At 37.0% G+C, this 19,576-nt stretch overlaps 5 protein-coding genes across 7 annotated transcripts; 4 read left to right on the plus strand and 1 right to left on the minus strand.

Annotated features, from left to right (window-relative positions):
* The first annotated feature begins 1,284 nt into the window (after window positions 1-1,284).
* On the plus strand, window positions 1,285-3,388 carry LOC111777257 (amino acid transporter AVT1I). Its single transcript, XM_023656784.2, has 3 exons — window positions 1,285-1,445; window positions 1,551-2,158; window positions 2,810-3,388. The coding sequence occupies exons 1-3, from the start codon at window positions 1,352-1,354 to the stop codon at window positions 3,317-3,319; spliced, it is 1,212 nt and encodes a 403-aa protein (XP_023512552.2). The 5' UTR covers window positions 1,285-1,351; the 3' UTR covers window positions 3,320-3,388.
* A 3,655-nt stretch (window positions 3,389-7,043) lies between these two features.
* On the plus strand, window positions 7,044-8,033 carry LOC111809304 (extracellular ribonuclease LE). Its single transcript, XM_023695748.2, has 3 exons — window positions 7,044-7,204; window positions 7,284-7,439; window positions 7,518-8,033. Exons 1-3 carry the CDS (start codon window positions 7,097-7,099, stop codon window positions 7,938-7,940), a joined length of 687 nt encoding a protein of 228 aa, XP_023551516.1. The 5' UTR covers window positions 7,044-7,096; the 3' UTR covers window positions 7,941-8,033.
* Window positions 8,034-8,926: 893 nt separating this feature from the next.
* Window positions 8,927-9,937, plus strand: LOC111807518 (ribonuclease 3). The gene is made up of 3 exons (XM_023693268.2): window positions 8,927-9,144; window positions 9,220-9,378; window positions 9,452-9,937. The coding sequence occupies exons 1-3, from the start codon at window positions 9,040-9,042 to the stop codon at window positions 9,872-9,874; spliced, it is 687 nt and encodes a 228-aa protein (XP_023549036.1). The 5' UTR covers window positions 8,927-9,039; the 3' UTR covers window positions 9,875-9,937.
* Window positions 9,938-13,245: 3,308 nt separating this feature from the next.
* LOC111806227 (beta-1,3-galactosyltransferase GALT1) lies at window positions 13,246-17,936 on the plus strand. Of its 3 annotated transcripts, none has more exons than XM_023691591.2 (8): window positions 13,246-13,324; window positions 14,216-15,085; window positions 15,496-15,722; window positions 15,810-16,091; window positions 16,472-16,600; window positions 16,669-16,848; window positions 17,246-17,353; window positions 17,429-17,936. In XM_023691591.2, the coding sequence occupies exons 2-8, from the start codon at window positions 14,332-14,334 to the stop codon at window positions 17,642-17,644; spliced, it is 1,896 nt and encodes a 631-aa protein (XP_023547359.1). In that variant the 5' UTR covers window positions 13,246-13,324; window positions 14,216-14,331; the 3' UTR covers window positions 17,645-17,936. The 3 variants fall into 3 exon arrangements, with proteins under 3 accessions (XP_023547359.1, XP_023547356.1, XP_023547357.1); XM_023691588.2 differs by having other exon boundaries at window positions 13,293-13,914; XM_023691589.2 differs by having other exon boundaries at window positions 13,293-13,629.
* Window positions 17,937-17,973: 37 nt separating this feature from the next.
* Window positions 17,974-19,523, minus strand: LOC111806273 (Ribosomal L18p/L5e family protein). Its single transcript, XM_023691592.2, has 5 exons — window positions 19,281-19,523; window positions 18,911-19,145; window positions 18,666-18,754; window positions 18,407-18,559; window positions 17,974-18,320 (listed from the first exon to the last, which is right to left on the minus strand). Exons 2-5 carry the CDS (start codon window positions 19,056-19,058, stop codon window positions 18,165-18,167), a joined length of 546 nt encoding a protein of 181 aa, XP_023547360.2. The 5' UTR covers window positions 19,059-19,145; window positions 19,281-19,523; the 3' UTR covers window positions 17,974-18,164.
* Window positions 19,524-19,576: the final 53 nt, after the last annotated feature.

Genomic DNA, 19,576 nt, shown 5'->3' on the forward strand with positions numbered 1-19,576 from the left:
TCCAAATTTATTGGCGCCCAAACAACCGGGTCCGGGTTATTCCTTTCGTCCAGTCCATCTGGCCCGGCGTTTGCCTGCCCAGCAGGAGCCAGCTAAATATTTACATAAAATATTTATTTATTTTTTGTTCGAACAAAATTTAAGTTCTACCTCCTTAACTAATTAAAAAAAAATTATAATCATAAGTGAGAGAAAATACGTGACCTTTTGAAGTAAAAAAAAAAAAAAAAAAAAAAAAAAAACAAACAAACAAAGACAACATTCCCATTACATTATCCATTCATTGTCATTTATTATTGGATCGAGACATAAAAAGACAGACAACTTGCTTTATATCATTATCAACCATGCAAATAATTGCGAGTGATAATTATTAAAGCTTTTTCATATCTATGGCACCATTACATCTTTTTCTTCCCAAGGTTAGAATCTCCTTTTAGAAAACGATATAAAATTTTGGAAGACTTACTAATTCAACAGGAACACGATATAAAATTTTAGAAGACTTACCAATTCAACATGAAAATAATATAAAACTTTCTAACATCTTAAATTTGGAGAGGAGAAAAAAACATTCATTATAAGGGTGTGGAAACCCTGTCCCTAATAGACACGAGGAAAAACTTAAAAGGAAAAGGAAAAAAAACAATATCTATTTGCGGTGAGCTTGAATTGTTACAAACTTATACTTGTTGAAGTCAATTCAACAAATACATTATATTTTGTATTATGTATAACGGCCCAAGTCCACAAATATTGTCTTTTTCTTTCAGGCTTCCCTCAAGACTTTAAAATGCGTCTTTCAGAGTTATACTTGTTGGGCATAAGGGTGTTTCGTTCTTCTCCTCAACCACCGTAAGATATAACATATTATAAATACATGAGCGAGGGAATTGAGCATGAGTTGCAACCTGGTAAGCTCATTTTTGAAGCTTGTAACTAACAATTAGGCGCTCAAAAGAACCTCTCTTGTGATATCAATCCTAGAAAAGAGGCATCTTTCAATTTACCACCGAACCCCATTTCCACCACTTTCTTTGATCATACTTTATTTTTAGTAAGAACACATCATTATCCAATATGGTTTCACAAAACCTCTCAACAAAATAAAATAACCCATAAAATGAAGTAATGGGCATGCCGTCGGTGCCATTTCCACTAATGCCTCGAACCAAACAAATAAATAATAATCAACTTTAATCAACTTTACAATTTTTGGAATTGAATCACAATTTAAACATTAGAATTATTAGGGATATGCAGACATTCATATCAAAGTAGGCCAACATCTAAACAGGTGAGCTCTCTTATATATATTTGGACTCATAATAGTGCCAATTTAGGCCAAGTTATGGAGACCCAAAGCCAGCTTCCATCCACACAGCTTCAGCTTAAAGGCACCACCTTCCTAAGAACTTGCATCAATGGAATCAATGCATTATCAGGTTTTTGTGTAATTAAATCTCTATCTAATATTGGGTATTGATGAATTTTGATTATAAAAGAAGAAATGTTGTTGTTACTTTTGAATTTTTTTTTTTTTTTTTTAGGTGTGGGGATATTATCAATTCCCTTTGCGCTTTCTCAAGGAGGGTGGCTTAGCTTGATCCTTCTGTCCTTGGTGGCAGCTGTTTGTTGGTATACGGGTCTACTTCTAAAGCGTTGTATGGACGCAAATCCAAGCGTGAGGACTTACCCTGACATTGGGTGGTTGGCTTTTGGATTCAAAGGAAAAATAATGGTGTCCGTTTTTGTATACATGGAGTTGTATTTGGTGGCTGTTGAGTTCTTGATATTAGAAGGTGATAATCTACAGAAGCTTTTTCCAAGCTCGGGTTTCAAAGTTGGGAGTGTGAGTGTTGAAGGGAAGCAGATGTACATGGTGTTGGCTGCTGTTTTGATACTGCCAACCACATGCCTCAAGAGTTTGGGATTGCTAGCTTATGTTTCTTTTGGTGGGGTTTTGGCTTCTGTTGTTTTGGTTTTGTGTGTTGCTTGGGTTGGTGCTGTTGATGGTGTTGGATTTAATCAAAGAGATGAGCTTTTGAAACTACAAGGATTGCCCACCACTCTAAGCTTGTTTCTCTTTTGTTATTGTGGACATGCTGTTTTTCCAATGCTTTGCAACTCCATGAACAATAAAACCCAATTTCCAAAGGTAAACTCATAACCTTTATACTATTACATTCATTACCTACACGGTTAGAAACCACGATTCTCCATAAGTAGTATAATACCGTTTACTTTGAGCATAAACTCTCGTGGCTTTACTTTTGATTTCCTGGCCTTAAACCTATGATCAACCCCTTAATTACCCAAGGTAGGACTCTTCTCCCAACAATCCTCCCTCGAACAAAGTACACCATAGAGCATCTCCCGAGGCTTATGGAGCCCTCGAACAACCTCCTCTTAATCGAGGCTCAACTCCTTCTCCAGAGCCCTAGAAAAAATACACCCTTTATTCGACATTTGAGAATTCTATTGACATGACTAAGTTAAGGGCATGATTCTGTGTCATGTCCCACATTGGTTGGGGAGGAGAACAAACCACGATTTATAAGAGTGTGGAAACCTCCTCTAACAGACGTGTTTTAAAGCCTTGAGGGGAAGCTTTTGTACTAATTGAGAAGTATTCGTTACTTATAAATCCATGATTAACCTCTTAATATCCTAAACACACCCACAAATATGTACAATTCTAAATATATTTCAGTGTTCATGCAAAGTTTATGGTAAAGACTTTTCAAATTCAAAGTGTAAATTGGATCGATTCAATGAAATAGAATGATAATGTAGTTTTTGATTGCAGGTTCTAATGGTTTGCTTTGTGGCAAGCACGATGAGTTATGGTTCGATGGCTATATTGGGGTACCTAATGTATGGGGAAAATATAAAGTCACAAGTGACTTTAAATCTTCCAACGCACAAAACCAGCACAAAAATAGCCATTTACACGACCCTCATCAATCCCATCACCAAATATGCAGCCATCATAAACCCAATTGCTATGGCCATAGAAGAGGCATCTCGTTTGTTCGCCACTCGGAGCATGGCCATCCTCGTGAGAACTCTGCTTCTCTTCACCACCCTCATTCTGGCTTTGTCCATTCCCTTTTTTGCGTATGTTATGGCTTTTACAGGCGCATTCTTAAGCGTAACCAATTGCATTCTCATCCCATGTTTGTGCTATCTCAAGATCAACAAATCTGCACGTAAATTTGGATGGGAGTTGGTGGTGATTGTGGGAATTTCAGTGATGGGGTTTTCTGTTGGTATCTTAGGAACATGTTCTATTAAGGAAATTGTAAAGCGTTTATGAAAGATGTTAACTTTCAGGTCACAAATTAATAAACGTACAAAATAATGCGTTGAATTAAATTCTCCACCAATCTAAACCGGACCTAAATGATTTCTCTCCTGCAAGATATGATGTAATTTGTTGATTTATTTTATATTTAGCAATAACGCGATCACAGCTAATCAATATTGTTTTTCTTGGACTTTCGCTCAAGGTTTTTAAAACACGTTTAATAGGAGAGGTTTCCACACCCTTATTTATAAGGAATGTTGGTTTTCCTCTTCAACCGATGTGAGATCTCATAACCCACCCTGTTAGAGGCCCAACGTCCTCGCCCACTGCTAACAAATATTGTCCTATTTGGAATTTTCTTTTCGGGCTTCCTCTCAAAGTTTTTAAAACGCGTCTTCTAGAGAAATGTTTATGGTTGAGAACAAAATGGACTATTTGTTATTTGTTAGCAGTGAGCTTGGGTTGTTGCAAATGATTCACAAATAGACATTAGGCAGTATGACAGCAAGGACACTGGGCATCGAAGGGAGATGGATTGTAAGATCTCACATCGATTAAAAAGGAGAACGAAGCGTTATGAAGGTATGAGAACGTCTCCCTTGTAGACACATGCATTTTAAAACTGTGAGGCTGATGGCGATACAAAACGGACAATATTTACTAGTGATGAGTAGACACATGCATTTTAAAACTGTGAGGCTGATGGTGATACAATACAGACAATATTTACTAGTGATGAGCTTGAACGGACATGCTAGCACGCGATCAGCTTCACCAATTCCAATAACCAAACTTTTGAAGTGAATGGGTGGCAGTATCGGTGGATTATGGCTGAGGAAAAAAAAAAGTGATCTTTAATATTCTTATAGGCTCACATAAAGCTGATACAAAAAAGGGGTAACATTCTTTTCATATTTGTTTCAAAGTTTTTACTTGCAACTTTTGCACAATAATAACGGCAGCTAGAAGGAAGTTCCTAGAGACAGGATAATGGAGAGCCAAAACCAGGTCACTCTCACAGGTGCCGCTTGGAGGCACCACCTTCTTGGCAACTGGTATCAAATTTGGGAGTCTAAAATTTGAAGCAAAGCAGATGTTTGTGCTGCTTACTGCCCTCATAATATTACCAACCACGTTTGGGTCAAGAAGTTGGGATCAATGGCGGCCTATGTTTCTTTTGGTAGTGTCTTGGCTTCTGGTGTTTTGATTTAGTGCACTTGATGCTGTCGGTTTCAACCAAAGAGATGTTCTTTTCAAACCTCAAGGATTGTCCACTACTCTTGAATTGTTTGAACAATAAAACTCAGTTACATAAATGGTTTTCCTCCTCTTTAATACTTGTTTATTTGTTTAGCCAATGATATTAGATTTTAAGATGAGTGGCCAATCATAAAACAATAAAAAATAAGTCTATTGAGATGATTGAAAGTATTCAAAATTAAGATATGATTGAATGTAGTTGAGATATGATTCAAAATATTCAAATTAACAAAGTTTTAGGAGATTGTTAGTTGATTTGAATTTATTAAGATTTCTATAATTTACTATTTTTGGTTAGCGTATAAATCTATAAATATTGGAATGATGTAACTCTTTAAGCATCGAGTCATAAAACAATAATAAAGTACGGTATCTTTGATTTATTCCTATCTCTATTCATATCTTTCTTTCTTAATATCTTTTTCCAAACAAATTTGGTATCAGAGCCAAGTTCCTGTCAACACGAGGGTGAGTGATTATTTTTTTCATAAAACAAAAATGTCAGTAGCTGGTTTTTCTTCCTTCGCACCGCTGTTACCGATCTTTAATGGTGAGAAATATGAGTGGTGGAGCATCAAGATGAAGACCTTGCTCAGATCGCAAGAGCTATGGGACTTGGTGGAGCACGGGTTTGTTGATCTATTAGAACCCACAATAGAAGAAAAGGAGATAGTAAGAGAAATCAAGAAAAACGATGCCAAGGCTCTATTCATTATTAAGCAAGCAGTTCATGAGACTATTTTTTCACGAATTGCAACAGCAACCACATCAAAGCAAGCATGGTCAATTATACAGAAGGAGTTTCAGGAAGATTCAAAGGTCATAACAGCGAAATTGAAATTTCTAAGACGTGATTTTGAAACTCTGCTCATGACGAATGGCGAATCAATTGCTGACTTTTTGTTAAGAGCAATGACAATAGTCAGTCAGATGCGTACTTATGGAGAGAAAATTTCAGACGAAACAATTGTTACAAAGGTGTTGAGAAGCTTACCTCCAAAGTTTGACCATGTGGTGGCTGTCATAGAAGAAGTTAAGGATCTATCAATACTCTCCATTGATGAACTAATGGGCTCGCTTCAAGCTCATGAGTCAAGAATCAATAGATTACCAGATCGGAATGAAGAAAAGACACTACAAGTGAAAGAGACAGCCAACAACGAAGGCAGTGAAAGAGAAAATATTCATTTAGCAGGTAGAAGTCGTGGAAGAGGAGGATTTCGCAGCTTCCATGGTGGTCGTGATTACAGGGATAGATGGAGAAATGATGAACATGAATAAAGTAATATAAGGAAGGTACGGGCACGCTTATAACAACTCTTCTCTGGAAGAATTTTCGGATAAGACACCTCCAAAGAAATATAATTTTTTAGCTGTTATATTTGATTTGCTCTTCTTGTTTCAAAGAAGAGTGCGAGAAAGTCATGGTAAAAGAGACGTAGTACATTGATAAAAATGGAACATAGGATATGATTGACTTGGCAAACGAAAAGTTTTATGGAGATTTCCATATACAGTTTTATAGAGATTTCCATGGGACATGCAACCCATTGCCGTGGTCTGTTTATCAATTAATAGAGATTTACAAGAGGTCTATGTAACACAACTAGAGTAATTCATAAAAAAAAAAAAAAAAAAAAGAAACAAAACAAAGACAATCACTCCAATTTTAAATCAGGTAAGTATTGAAATATGATTTAAAGTATTTAAAATTCAAAATTGAGATAAGTATTGAAATATGATTTAAAGTATTTAAAATTCAAAATTGAGATATGATTTAAAGTAGTTAGATATGATTAAAAGTACCCGGACAATAGGAGATTGTTAATAAATTTATATAAGCAATTGATTAACTCTTTAATCATTTAGTCAGAAAACAATAATAGGCACTCAACTTTGATCTATTCCTATCTCTTTCAATATCTCTTTCCCCAACATGTCCATCATCATCATAAGGTGGTGGTGCAGTTAGCTAACGCACAGGTCTCACATTAATGACTAAAATTTCATAAAATTTAAATATCAAACATTTATAAGTCATCTTACCCAAACTTGGTTTCTCAATATTGTGCCAATTCCAGAACAAACTGAGTTTTGTTTCCAAACAGAAAGTTTTGAACTACTGCCCGCTGGACTCCAAACAACTCTATTTTTTTTTTTTTGGTTAAAAATATCCACCCGTAAATCAAACTAAATTTTTCATATGTGCCTTATGACTACTAAAAAGGTCAATGCAAGAGAGGCAGATCCATGAATCCAAAAGTCATAACATTTAAAAATAGACCCACAAAAATAGAACAAAACAAAAACATTCACCGACATGGAGAAAATGATTATAGGTCCTTAACTGGCGCCAAAACAGAAGTCATCAAGTTCCTGTCCAGCGGATATTCTTCCATAACCGCATCCATGGCCTCTGCCTTCCTAATACGTCTCTATAAAATCACCAATCAAATCATCGCAACTCCCATTCCAAATTCAAACACTACTGACTTCACCACTTTCTTCCCCCCAACCTAAATCCCCATGTCTTTCTTCACCCGCTTCCTTCTCATAAATCTCGCCATTTTCCAATGCCTTTCCCTCCTCTGTCTCGCCGCCAAGGACTTTGATTTCTTCTACTTCGTTCAAAGTGTAAGTATATTCAACTATAACACCCTACCCATTACCCAAGTTTCAATTTTTAACCCCTTTGTTTCTCTGTTTCCTGCAGTGGCCTGGCTCTTACTGCGACACTCGCCGAAGTTGCTGCTATCCCCAGGCTGGAAAACCCTCCCCTGACTTCAAAATCCACGGCCTTTGGCCCAATTACAACGATGGCACTTACCCCTCTAATTGTGACTCATCCAACCTCTTCGATCCATCCCAGGTATTTAACATCCCATACCTACATTTCTCTGGTTCCACAATTGTTTTTGTTTCATTATATTGTGGAGATGTGATATAGGTGTCAGATTTGGAGGACAGCATGCAGCGGGACTGGCCATCACTCGCTTGTCCAAGCAGCGACAGCACCAAATTCTGGGCGCATGAGTGGAACAAACACGGTACCTGCGCCGAATCCGTCGTAGACCAACATGCATATTTCAAGGCCGCTCTCAATCTTAAAACCCAAGCCGACATACTCAAAGCTCTTCAAACCGCAGGAATAAACCCAGATGGAGGTAGCTACAGTTTGAGTAAGATCAAGAGTGCCATTGAAGATGGAGTTAAGCTGAGCCCTGGAATCACCTGCAACACGGATGAGTCCGGCAACAGTCAATTGTATGAGGTTTACTTTTGCGTTGATTCTTCAGCCTCCAACTTCATCGACTGCCCTGTTTTCCCAGAAGGAAACTGTGATTCTTCCGTGGAGTTCCCTGAATTTTAGGGATTTCATGATCTGTTCATGTTTTAGGAAAATCAAACCTGTGTAAAATGGTTCACTCCATAACATATTCAATAACGAGACAAGGTTGATTAACTTTCATAATCTCTATGGATAATTTTCACTCAAAATCTAAGAAGATTGAATTATAAATTGAAAAATACTCGATGATCCAACAATTTAACTTTTAAATCATAATAAGTAACAATTTTGTTTCTGTAGGGTGAGAAAATCTCATGAAAATTAATCTTTATAATAAGAAATTTTATTAAATCTTAAATAGTATATCTTATAATAGAGATTAAATGGTTATTTATAAAATTAAGAGAAGTATTAAATAGTTACCAAATAAGTTTAGACGAAAAATCCAATTCTTTAAAGGAAATAAAAAATATATTTGGGAAAAATCAATCCAAATTAATAGAAATTTAAAAACATGTAATAACCATAAACTTTCCATCTAGAAATTTAAATTATTTAAAAAAATGAAATTGTTCGAGAATATTAAATATAAAAATTTTAAATTCATTAAAAAAAATGTACGTTTGAAGTGAATGTTGCTTGCAAACAATTGAAATCATGTATTGAGTGTTCAAATTGGTGAGTGACAATCATTTTATTTGTCGTGGATTAGGGTACTTAGTAGAGTAGTCTCGCATTTTCTAATTAAAAGAAAATCATAAATTTATAAGTAAGAAATAATATTTGCATTAGTAGTGACTTTCTGGAAAAACCAAATGCAAAGTCACTGGAGTATACGCTCAAAGTGGGCAAATATCATGTCCTGCAGGTAACTTAATCATGTCAATAAAGGGTATACCTTACTCGAGGGAGTTGAGCATCAATTAAGCTCCGAATTGGTTCCTAAATGATTTCTCAAGATTGGGTTTAGGTGTTTAGATAATGTAGTGTTACACGCCGTCCCATCTACCATCTCCTTACTTAAAGAAAATTCATAGAAGACGGGGATTTAAAGAATGAACAAGCAAACGCAACCCCATATTTGTTTTTAAAAATCAAATTTTCACACCTATTCCTATGCCTATAAACTTGGATTGTGTTCTTCATCGTTCATTGAAACGCCAAGCAACAAGAAAAAACCATGAAGCCCAGCTACTCCATTTTCATATTCAACCTTCTTCTGTTGCAGTATCTATCACCCCTGTGTCTGGCTCAGGATTTCGATTTCTTCTACTTTGTACAGCAGGTGTGTGAGTGAGTATCTTTCATTTCTTACCCCAATTAATATCTCTATTGATACGAGACCTTTTTTTCTTAACAGTGGCCCGGAGCATATTGCAATTCAAAGCAACAGCGGTGCTGCTACCCCAAAACAGGAAGGCCATCTGCAGATTTCGGGATTCATGGTCTCTGGCCTAATTACAAAGATGGAAGCTACCCATCCAACTGCAATTCCAACAGCGCTTTCGACCGAACCCAGGTAACCGAATTACCGGTGATTATAACATTCCAACACATTATGGGTTGTTTAATAACAAGTTGGTCCATATTAGATCTCAGAAGCATTAAGCAGCATGCAAAAGGACTGGCCGTCATTGAGCTGTCCAAGCAGCGATGGGTTAAGATTTTGGTCACACGAGTGGGAGAAACATGGGACATGCTCTGAGTCTGAACTCGACCAGAAAGAGTACTTCGAAGCAGCTATCAAACTGAAGGAGAAGGCCAATCTCCTGAAGCTCCTTAATGATGCAGGAATTGAAGCAAATGACGAGTTTTACAGTTTGGAGAGTATCAGAGAGGCGATACAGAAGGGGGTTGGGTTTACTCCGGGGATTCAATGTAACAAGGATTCAGGTGGGCACAGTCAACTGTACCAGGTTTATTTATGTGTGGATACCTCTGGTTCTGAGTTCATTAAATGCCCTGTTCTTCCCAGGGGAAAATGTTCTTCAAGTATTCAATTCTCCAAGTTCTAAATTAATCACTTTATGCCTTGTAATTTCATTCATTATGAATAAACCACCAATCATTTGCCTCTAGTAAGCTCTGCCTTCTTTTATTTCTTTCCTGCAATGGTCATCGTATATCCACCCAAGGGATTAGAACAGGTGTAGCATTGATCATAACATATGGTGGATCAAATTAAATTATATAACCATCTTACCAACATATTTCTGCATCATCTTTACATCATGCCTACCTCAGAAGATTAAAATCTATGTTTTCTTAGGTAACAGCGGTGTGCTAGTGAGTATGTTGAGTGTCACAACCTAACTATGAATAGAGTAGGTTGTGACTCTCACGTTACGATAAGAAAAGCGGCGACCTTCAAGTGGTGCCCATCCGGCCACATGAGGGCCTAGACGAGTGCCATGATGCGACTAAGGAAGATGATGCATCATCTAACACACTACACAGAGTGACATTGAAGAGAAGTCGAGACATAAGCAAGATATGGGGAACGAGTAGGCAAGAGTGACAAAGATAGGCTTGTTGAAGAGTCGGATAGGGCTCTAGGCCTTAACCTCAAAAGTCAGAGTTCGCGAAGGAAATTTGGCATGTGATTCTTATATTGGCATGAAATAAGAATGCTCACAAAACCTGGTATCGCGCCAAAATTCCAAAATTCCTTCCGGAACCTCGAATTTTGAGGTTAAGGCTCGGGGCCCTACTCGGCCCTTCTACAAGCCTACCTTTGGCACTCTTGCCTACTCGTTCCTATTATCTTGCTTATGCCTCTCAACTTCTCTTCAATGCCCACTCTGTGTGATGTGTTAGATGATGCACCATCTTCCTTGGTCGCATCATGGCATTCGTCTAGGCCCTCAAGTGACCGGATGGCCGCTACTTGAGGGTCGCTGCTTCTTTTCTCGCAACGTGAGAGTCACAACCTACTCTTTCTCCCCAAATAACATCCATAGATTTCGGTTTAACCTAAAGTCGCTACTGTATACATATCATGATCATTTTATACGAAAATAATTCATTCAAAACTTTAACATAAAACATAGTTGGACTACATGTTTTTTTTTAAGGTCTTTAAATAAAATAACAAAAATTGAAATAAAATAAAGTAAAAGTGCCATATACTAACCTATGTACTACGAATTTAAAGGCATACTAACCTATATTCTACGAAATTTAAATTGCAAATTACCCTATGCATGTGCTATGGTCTTCTTAGTCGCAATGTCACCGTTAGCCGTACAAAGGAGAGACTTGCCTTTACAAAGTAACACATGGCTTGAGTATTTTAAGAAATACTTAGGAGATAACCTCACTACTGGAGTTAGATGGAGTCACATATAATCATCATATCAGTCTATATTCTCTTAGACGGCTATCATAAGCAGATAATTGAATGTGTATTTACTGTTCTATACACGACCCACATGTGCGAGTATAGACCCACCAGTTGATTCACAAACCTCCTAGTCCCCTTCTTGGTTGGGCTAGCATTCTCTAGAGCTATTGTTGTCGGACACCCGTTAGGAATAATGACAAAATCATTTTTTTGCCTCGTAACATACGCGTCCGTACCATCATAAAAGAAGGGTATTCCCTCATGCATGAGGTCCCAACATTTTCCTTTCATTACATCTACAACAACCTCTTCCGCTTCTTTATATCATATCATTTTATCAGAACTTTCCATGCATATATCGAGGTTGTGCATTATTACACCCCCACTTAAACTAGTCATAGTCATGACTTACTTGAAGGCACAACCACTGCTTGGATTGTAACAGTGAGCTCCCAACGGAGGATAGATTGTGAGATCCCACATCTATTGATAAGATAAACGAAACATTTCTTACAATGATGTAGAAACTACTAGTAGTGGGCTTGAGCTATTTCATACATGTATTCTCTTATGTTGATTCTAAGACAAATTATCCGTAACTACTTGAAATCATCGACATCGTAGCTGTCATGGAGATTTTCTTACGTCCTATCGCTTTTGTCATTTATCTAAATCAAGTGTGTGGGTTGTGCGATCTTATCTCTTTTATTTTTCATCTAAATAAAGTATGTGAGTTGTGTGATTTTAACCGTATATTTATTGCCTCGATGGCATAATCATTATGCTCCTAATAACAATCAGACCATACATTACCATGTATTACCGGTCCTTATTTACTGCAGTGTACCCAACTTCAAGATACAGTACAGAAGGAGATATAATATTGGTGACTCATAAAGTTTGTTTCAATTTAATGTTTTGCCTAAATTTCAGCCTGGACAGCTTTCTTCTTCAGCGTCATCAATCTTCCCTTATATGTACTAATTTATTTATTATTATCAAAATAATTGTAATAAAAAAAAATTATTTCTCATAATGTTTGCTTCCCCTCAATTAATAGGAAACATTTCTTATAAGAGTGTAGAAATCTCTCCCTAACAAACACATTTTATAACCGTGAGATTGACAATAATATATAACGGGTCAAAGCGGACAATATTTATTATGGTGGGGTTGGATTATTGCAAATGGTAATAAAGTAAGACATTAGGTAGTGTGCCAACGAGGACGCTAGACTCCCAAGAGAGATGGAACATGAGGCCCCGCATCAATTGAAAAAGAGAACGAAACATTTTCTTATAAGAAAACTTGGTGACACAAAAGTTGTTGTTATTGGTTTTCATATTAAGAAGTCATTTATTGCTTATATCCTCAATTTGGTTCCTTCTCATTTGTGTGGTAGATGAGTCATCTACTCTTTTTATAATTTGTTAAATGCACATTTTCATTACTATCTTTAAACTAAATAAAAATTTAAAAAACACACACACTTTTTTTTATTATTGGTAGATCATTCGGTTAAAAAGAGTTATTGAATTTGTCATAAAAAATTGCTTTATTTACTCTATTATTGAATAAAGAACGTTTACTTTTAACATAAGATATCTATAAAGAGGAGCTCGTGAATATAAACATTAATTTGTGTCTGTTTTTCTTTTTAGTCCATAGTATAATTTGAATCGAATTCCAGTTGTGACATAATCAAAATTAAGACTCCTCAATTATACAACTCAATTCACATTCCTAACCCGTTTTAGGCGTTTGATCACAACGTCACCAGAAACTATTTTATTCCTTTAAAATTATAAAATTGCCACTAATCTTTACTACTGCTTTATAAATTCATTAAAAGCTGAATAAAAATTAGGAACAAAACATTTTTTATTTCCAAAAAAATAAAATAATCTATCTTTGTTGGAAAATTGAACTGCCGTCCAAGGGCAGCCATAGACTCAGCTTTTCAATTTGTAATTGAAATTAAAAAGTGGAGTTGAAAATAAATAACGAACCTCCTTCGAAAAAATGTCCAATCAGAATCGGCCACGTCCAACGGTGATTTAAATTATTTATAAAAGACGGCTTCATGGCATTGGACTTGTCGCGAAGGAGGAGCGACGACCAGGTAGCACGGAAGATAGTCCCGTTACCTATTTTATTTATTTAATTAATTTGTTGACGACAGGTAGTTGCATTGTTAAAATTAAATTAAATTAATAATTTATGAAATTTGAAGTTTGATAATCTGTGCTTAGACGTCGACTCCAAGCTTGGAACGACAGCGATCTATTACTCACTGCAACTTCCCCTTTCTTTCTCTGTTCTCCCTCGTTTTCTTCTTCTTCTTCTTCTTCTACTTCTTCAACCTCTCTAATTTGTTGTTTTCTCTGCATTTCACTCCGCCAGGACTTTCCTCTTTACATTTTCAAGGTAAACTTGCTGTCTCTCTCTACTTTTTCTTTATACGTTCTTCTCCGATTGACTGTTGAGGTTCTCAGTGCTTCTTCTATGGAACGATACATTGTTTTTGGATCTCGTTGTGTTTTCCGTCGCCGGAATTTCCTACTCGAACAACGCGGCGTTTTGCTTTTTCTACTTACTTTCCTCTTTGTTTTGTTTTTTTGTTTTATACTTGTTAAAATTTCGAGACATTGTACCTGGTGAAGTGCGGATGAATTGTTTGTTGTTTCTGTTCAGTCTTCCATTTCCTTTCTGGTACACTTACTAATTCTATTTGAGTGTAGCGTTTTTTTTTTTTTTTTTTTTTTTTTTTTTTTTTTTTTTTTCTTTTTGAGAAAATGTTTTGTTGTGATTTACGCGGGATGTGAGTTAGGATTATTTATGTTGGCATTATTTGCAGAAATTGGCTGCCCGATACTCTTGTGCATTGAGTTAGTATTGATTCGATATTCTGCAATGAATGCATGTCGAAACTCTTATTTAAACTATATCCACCATTTTTTCCGAGAGATATCTGTTCTTTATTATCAATTCTTTCCTGTAAATATGTTTTCAGAATTAGTCTCGAGGAACAACGTTTCAAGCTATTGCCACTTTAGTTTCGATTATGCTTTATGATGGTGGAGTTTGGGCTTAGAGCTTTTGCCTATTAGCAATTGTTCGGTCGCCGGAATGAAGAAAAGTTATGGACGGGTTCTGGTTGCATCCTTTTGTATGTTGCTGTTGATGGTTTATGTTATCTCGAGAAGTTCAACTCGGCAAAATTATTATGCAACTCGCTCGTTCAATTCCGTTGATCCTCTTCAGTGGCTCAATCCTGCAGTTCCATCTGTAGTTCAAAATCCTGAAATTGCTTATCAAGTGATTACTGCCGACTCCATAATATCCAGTCTCTTCACTCAGGGGAATTTTACTAATGAAGAGAGACAATATCTTCAGACTTGGAATCATTTAAGAAGCATTACTAATTATACCCGAGGGTTGCCTAATGCAGTAGAGGCCATCAAGGAAGCAGGAGGTGTATGGAACAATCTCAAGACTTCGATCGAAAAGGAAAGGCTTGGTTCTACAAATGAAAGTGCACGTGCAAAAGAGAAGCAATGCCCTCATTTTCTGACCAAAATGAATGCAACGAAACTTGACAACAATGGCCATAACCTAAGAATGCCTTGTGGCCTTACTCAGGGTTCTTCCATCACAATCATTGGAATTCCAGATGGTCTTCTTGGTAACTTTCAAATTGACTTGACAGGGGAACCACTGCCTGGGGAGCCTGATCCATCCATCATTTTGCATTATAATGTTAGGCTTTTGGGAGATAAGTTAACTGAGGATCCTGTAATTGTCCAGAACACCTGGACAGTTTCTCAAGATTGGGGAGAAGAAGAGCGATGTCCATCCTCTGTGTCTGACGACAATGGAAAAGGTATAGATGTCTATCACATTTCCTTTAAATAATTCCATGCATGCCCATTAATGTAAAATAACTAATTTAGTCAATTTTCTGTATTTAAAATATGGAGTCTCGATTGAAATCTGTTGATTCTATTTATGAACAATTCAAGTTTGCTTACAAATGATCTCACCTTGAAACTTTGTTACAAAACAGGCCATATGTGCAATATTGTACTATGGCTTGCTGATGGGAGAATTAGTACAACGTCCACTCGAACTACCTAATGTGTTTCATAATTGGTTTATCAATGGCCTGGGAAATTGGGAACGTAGCATCCACTAACTTCGTAACATTAAAATGAACACATATTTTTCTGCCTCCCTTAACTGAGCATTGTTTCCATTCACTTTGAAATTAATGTTGTTGATTTTATATGCTAGTGGATGAATTGGAAAAATGCAACAAGATAGTAGGTAATGTCGAAACTCGACTTTCTGAATTGAACAAGAATTTCAACAAATCAAAATCTACGGTGCAAGGAGCTAAAGCAAAACCATACTTCCCCTTCAAACTTGGGCATCCATTTGCTGCTACACTTAGAGTTGGAGTAGATGGAATCCAGACGACAGTCGATGGAAAGCATGTTACATCTTTTGCTTACCGTGAAGTAATGTCACCCATTCTTGTATTAATTGTCTTTACATTGATCTCTGAACGATCAATCTTATGCTGTTTTGGCTTGCTTCTTATTCAGACTTTGGAGCCATGGCTAGTCAGTGAAGTAAAGATTTCAGGAGACTTGAAATTAATTTCTGTCCTGGCAAGTGGTTTACCCACATCCGAGGATTCAGATCATATTGTTAATATAGAAGCATTGAAATCAATTCCCCTCTCTCCGGATAGACCATTAGATCTTTTCATTGGTGTTTTCTCCACAGCAAACAATTTTAAGTACCGAATGGCCGTTCGTAGAACGTGGATGCAGTATCCTGAAGTACGGTCAGGGTCTGTTGCAGTCCGCTTTTTTGTTGGGTTGGTGAGCTTCGCATATACTCTTCTTCGACTGAAAAGAACTTTGCCTCTTTAGGCTACCTATTCATTTTGAACCTGGTGGTTTCATAAGATAGTCAAGCTATTTTCGCATGAACCTCATAGTTTACTTCCAATGTTTATCTTTGAGCCTCATGGCCACTTCTAAGTCTGCTCACAAAGTGAAAGTGAGTGAGGTGTTTCATAAGATCGGCTACACTATTTCAAAATTTCATTATTAGAATACTTGAAACGGAATGATTCATCAGTTGTTCGTATGAAATTCTTCCATGCTTATGTTTCTTTCATCATCTACCTCTTAAAATTCCTATATTATGAATAAATGTCAGTGCTTTACAATCAGTTTGCATCATTTGCGTTTTACAGCATAAGAACCAAATAGTCAATGAGGAAGTGTGGGATGAGGCCCGAACATATGGTGACATACAGATGATGCCTTTTGTTGACTACTACAGCCTTATTACATGGAAAACGTTGGGTATCTGCATCTTTGGGGTAAAGATTCGTTCTTGAACTGAATGATGTGAGTTTAGCATTATGATTTAATCTCACCATTCCGGCAGGCAGAAATTGCTTCAGCAAAGTATATCATGAAGACAGATGATGATGCCTTTGTTCGAGTGGATGAAGTTTTAGCTTCTTTAAACAGGATCAATGCACAAAGTGGATTGCTTTATGGACTCATCAACTCAGATTCTCAACCTCACAGAGACCCTGATAGCAAGTGGTACATTGGTACGGAGGTAATTTTCATCTCTGGTTTTTACTTATACGGGCAAAGGATCTAACATTGCGTGGATAACCCAAGGCTAAATATTCATTTCTATTTTCTCACTTTTATGGGTCTTATCTCTCCTTTGCTTTACTGAAATATCTGATTTGCAATATGAAAATAACTACCCTGAAAGAAACGCTAACATGCGAGCATTTGTTCCCCCACGTTTGAGTTTGTCTACTTTGAATTTGGCCGATTTTTCTGTTAAAAAAGAGTTTGTCGAATGTGGAATAATGTTCGCATTTTTCAACAAGCTTGCTCAGAATTTGGGTTCCATTGGCCTACGTAGCGCATACTCGATCAATTTAATAAAAGCAAATAAGTTCTTTTATACCATTTTATATTCATTAATTGCTCCATTGTAGGAATGGCCCGAAGAGAATTATCCAACATGGGCCCATGGTCCTGGGTATGTAGTGTCTAGTGACATAGCTAAGACGATATCCAAAAAGTACAAAGAAGGCAGCTTAAAGGTATCTGTTATTTCTTTGCTCGAAGAAGGTATTATTCCATAAATGATATGCTAAATCAGGATGTTATATCCTCAGATGTTTAAATTAGAAGATGTAGCCATGGGAATCTGGATAGAAAACATGAAGAGAGAGGGCCTTGATATTCGTTACGAGAAGGACGAGAGAATTCATATTGAAGGCTGCAAGTATAATTATGTGGTTGCTCACTATCAGGGACCTCAGGAGATGCTCTGTTTGTGGCAAAAACTTCAGGAAGGAAATGGTGTTAGATGCTGTGGTCCTGATAACTAAGATGACTTGTGTTCTAAGCAGCCTGGGAATTGAGTAGCCATGCTGACGATCACAAACCAGATAGACTAAACAACCATACCAGGATTGATCCCCTGAAAGAGAAGAGGTAACATGAGAAATTTTACACCCTCTTAACAATTGCTGTATAATTAGGTGTTACGGTAGAGAAGAATATTTAGTATAGAGTTGCTTGAAATTTTGAACATTTCAAGTAACCGAGAGAGATGTTAGAATGAGCGTTGTAGCCTGCACAGTTAGTATATAGTAACAATAGCTGATCAATTGAATTTTACCACATCATGCATAATCACAATTCGATTTCAGTGATGTTTGCGCTGAAAATGGTTTCTGTTAAATTTGATCAACGATAGATTTCTATCGAGTGTCTCGGAGTTTTATTGTCCTAACGATAATTCACTCACCGGCGTGACACCTTGGCTTTTAACAAGAGATACACAGCAGACTTTGTTATTATAACAGGCATTTACATTTACAACTTGGCTTAGTTCTTGGCATATATCTATCGTTGCAAGAACCCATAGCCCGAAATTGCAATTTCAAAGGCTTGCATTTTCTCTCCACGAGCAAATCGATTTCGATCGTAAGATGATATTTCATGTATGTTCAAGTCTTCACATGCCTTCACAAGTTCTTCACCAACATGCTGAGCAGCTTCCTGTAATCGCCAAAACAACAAAAAAGAAATCAGACCCTTTTGTATTTAATAGTAGTTTGTTAACAGGACTTTTGAGGAAGACTTACGATGGTGGTGCATGAGGGACTTGGACGCATAGATTTCTGTAAGGTGCTTCCATAAAACAGGCACTTCTTGTTCTGGTCGTCAACCAGCATTGCATACAACTGCTTATCAGAACAGAATACTGAAAGCCTTGGTTTTGTCGAACTGCCATTATACTGCTTGGCGTTGAAAACCATCAAATGTAATGAGAAAATTGTTATTAACGAAATTTTAAAAACTAAAAAGAGTTCCAATGTTAGTATAAATGTATTTTGTGCATACCTTTTTCTGGAACCTCCTATTTCTAACTTTTGCACTTTCTGTTTTAGAGTTTCCTCTTGCTTGGATCATCAACGGCTTCACATCGCAATCTACACGGAATGCAGGAACTCGTTATAAAACAAAATCCATCTGGTTCCAGTAATTTGTATAATAGAAATATGCCAGTTTGTGTCCAACATCGTCCAAGAACAGAACCACAGATTATCATACAGATTAGGAGCTAATGCACGTATTGATTCACTTACGTCTACGTTTCAAGCTGGGAAAGTTAAATGGCTTTGACTGGAACCAGAAGGGGGTAGAAGTTTTCGATAGCAGACCAGGAACATTTAGAAAATGCATGCCACCATTAACTTTTTCAAAATTTATTGTATTGAGAGGTAAAGAGGGCATTCTTGAAATGATTTTTATGCCCAATATATGTTGTACGACAGGGTCTTCGTCAGTCAGGAATTTCGTCGAGCACGTTGCACGCAATCCCTGAAAAATTGGTTGACAATCCAGAACACAAAGGCAATCAAAACCCAATCACCGTATTGAAAACAAGACTCATGAATACTACACCCAACGGAAATAAGGAAAGAAAAAGGCCCACAACCCAGAAGTTTTGATTACCAGGGAGAGAAGATTTTAGCTAAGTGAAATGCAGAAAAACCATCGGTAAGCTACGTGAAGCTACCAGTCTAGTCAGTGTTCCGCCGGAATGAATGTGGCTTGGCTGTGTGTGCCGTTGAAATTCTCCCCGCCGGCAACTTGCCCTCCTCGCGACAGCAGGAGAAAATACGTTTCCTCCTCCGCGTATACGTTGAAATTCTCTTCCTTTTCTTGAAGTCCAACCCTGAAATATCTTCTCAAAATTGTCTCTTTTTATTGGGTAAGCACTTAGCTTTATTTTTTTTTTTAATAAATAT

This window comes from Cucurbita pepo, chromosome 1 (assembly GCF_057944985.1).
Source record: "Cucurbita pepo subsp. pepo isolate OVF chromosome 1, ASM5794498v1, whole genome shotgun sequence".
Classification (NCBI taxonomy): Eukaryota; Viridiplantae; Streptophyta; class Magnoliopsida; order Cucurbitales; family Cucurbitaceae; genus Cucurbita; species Cucurbita pepo.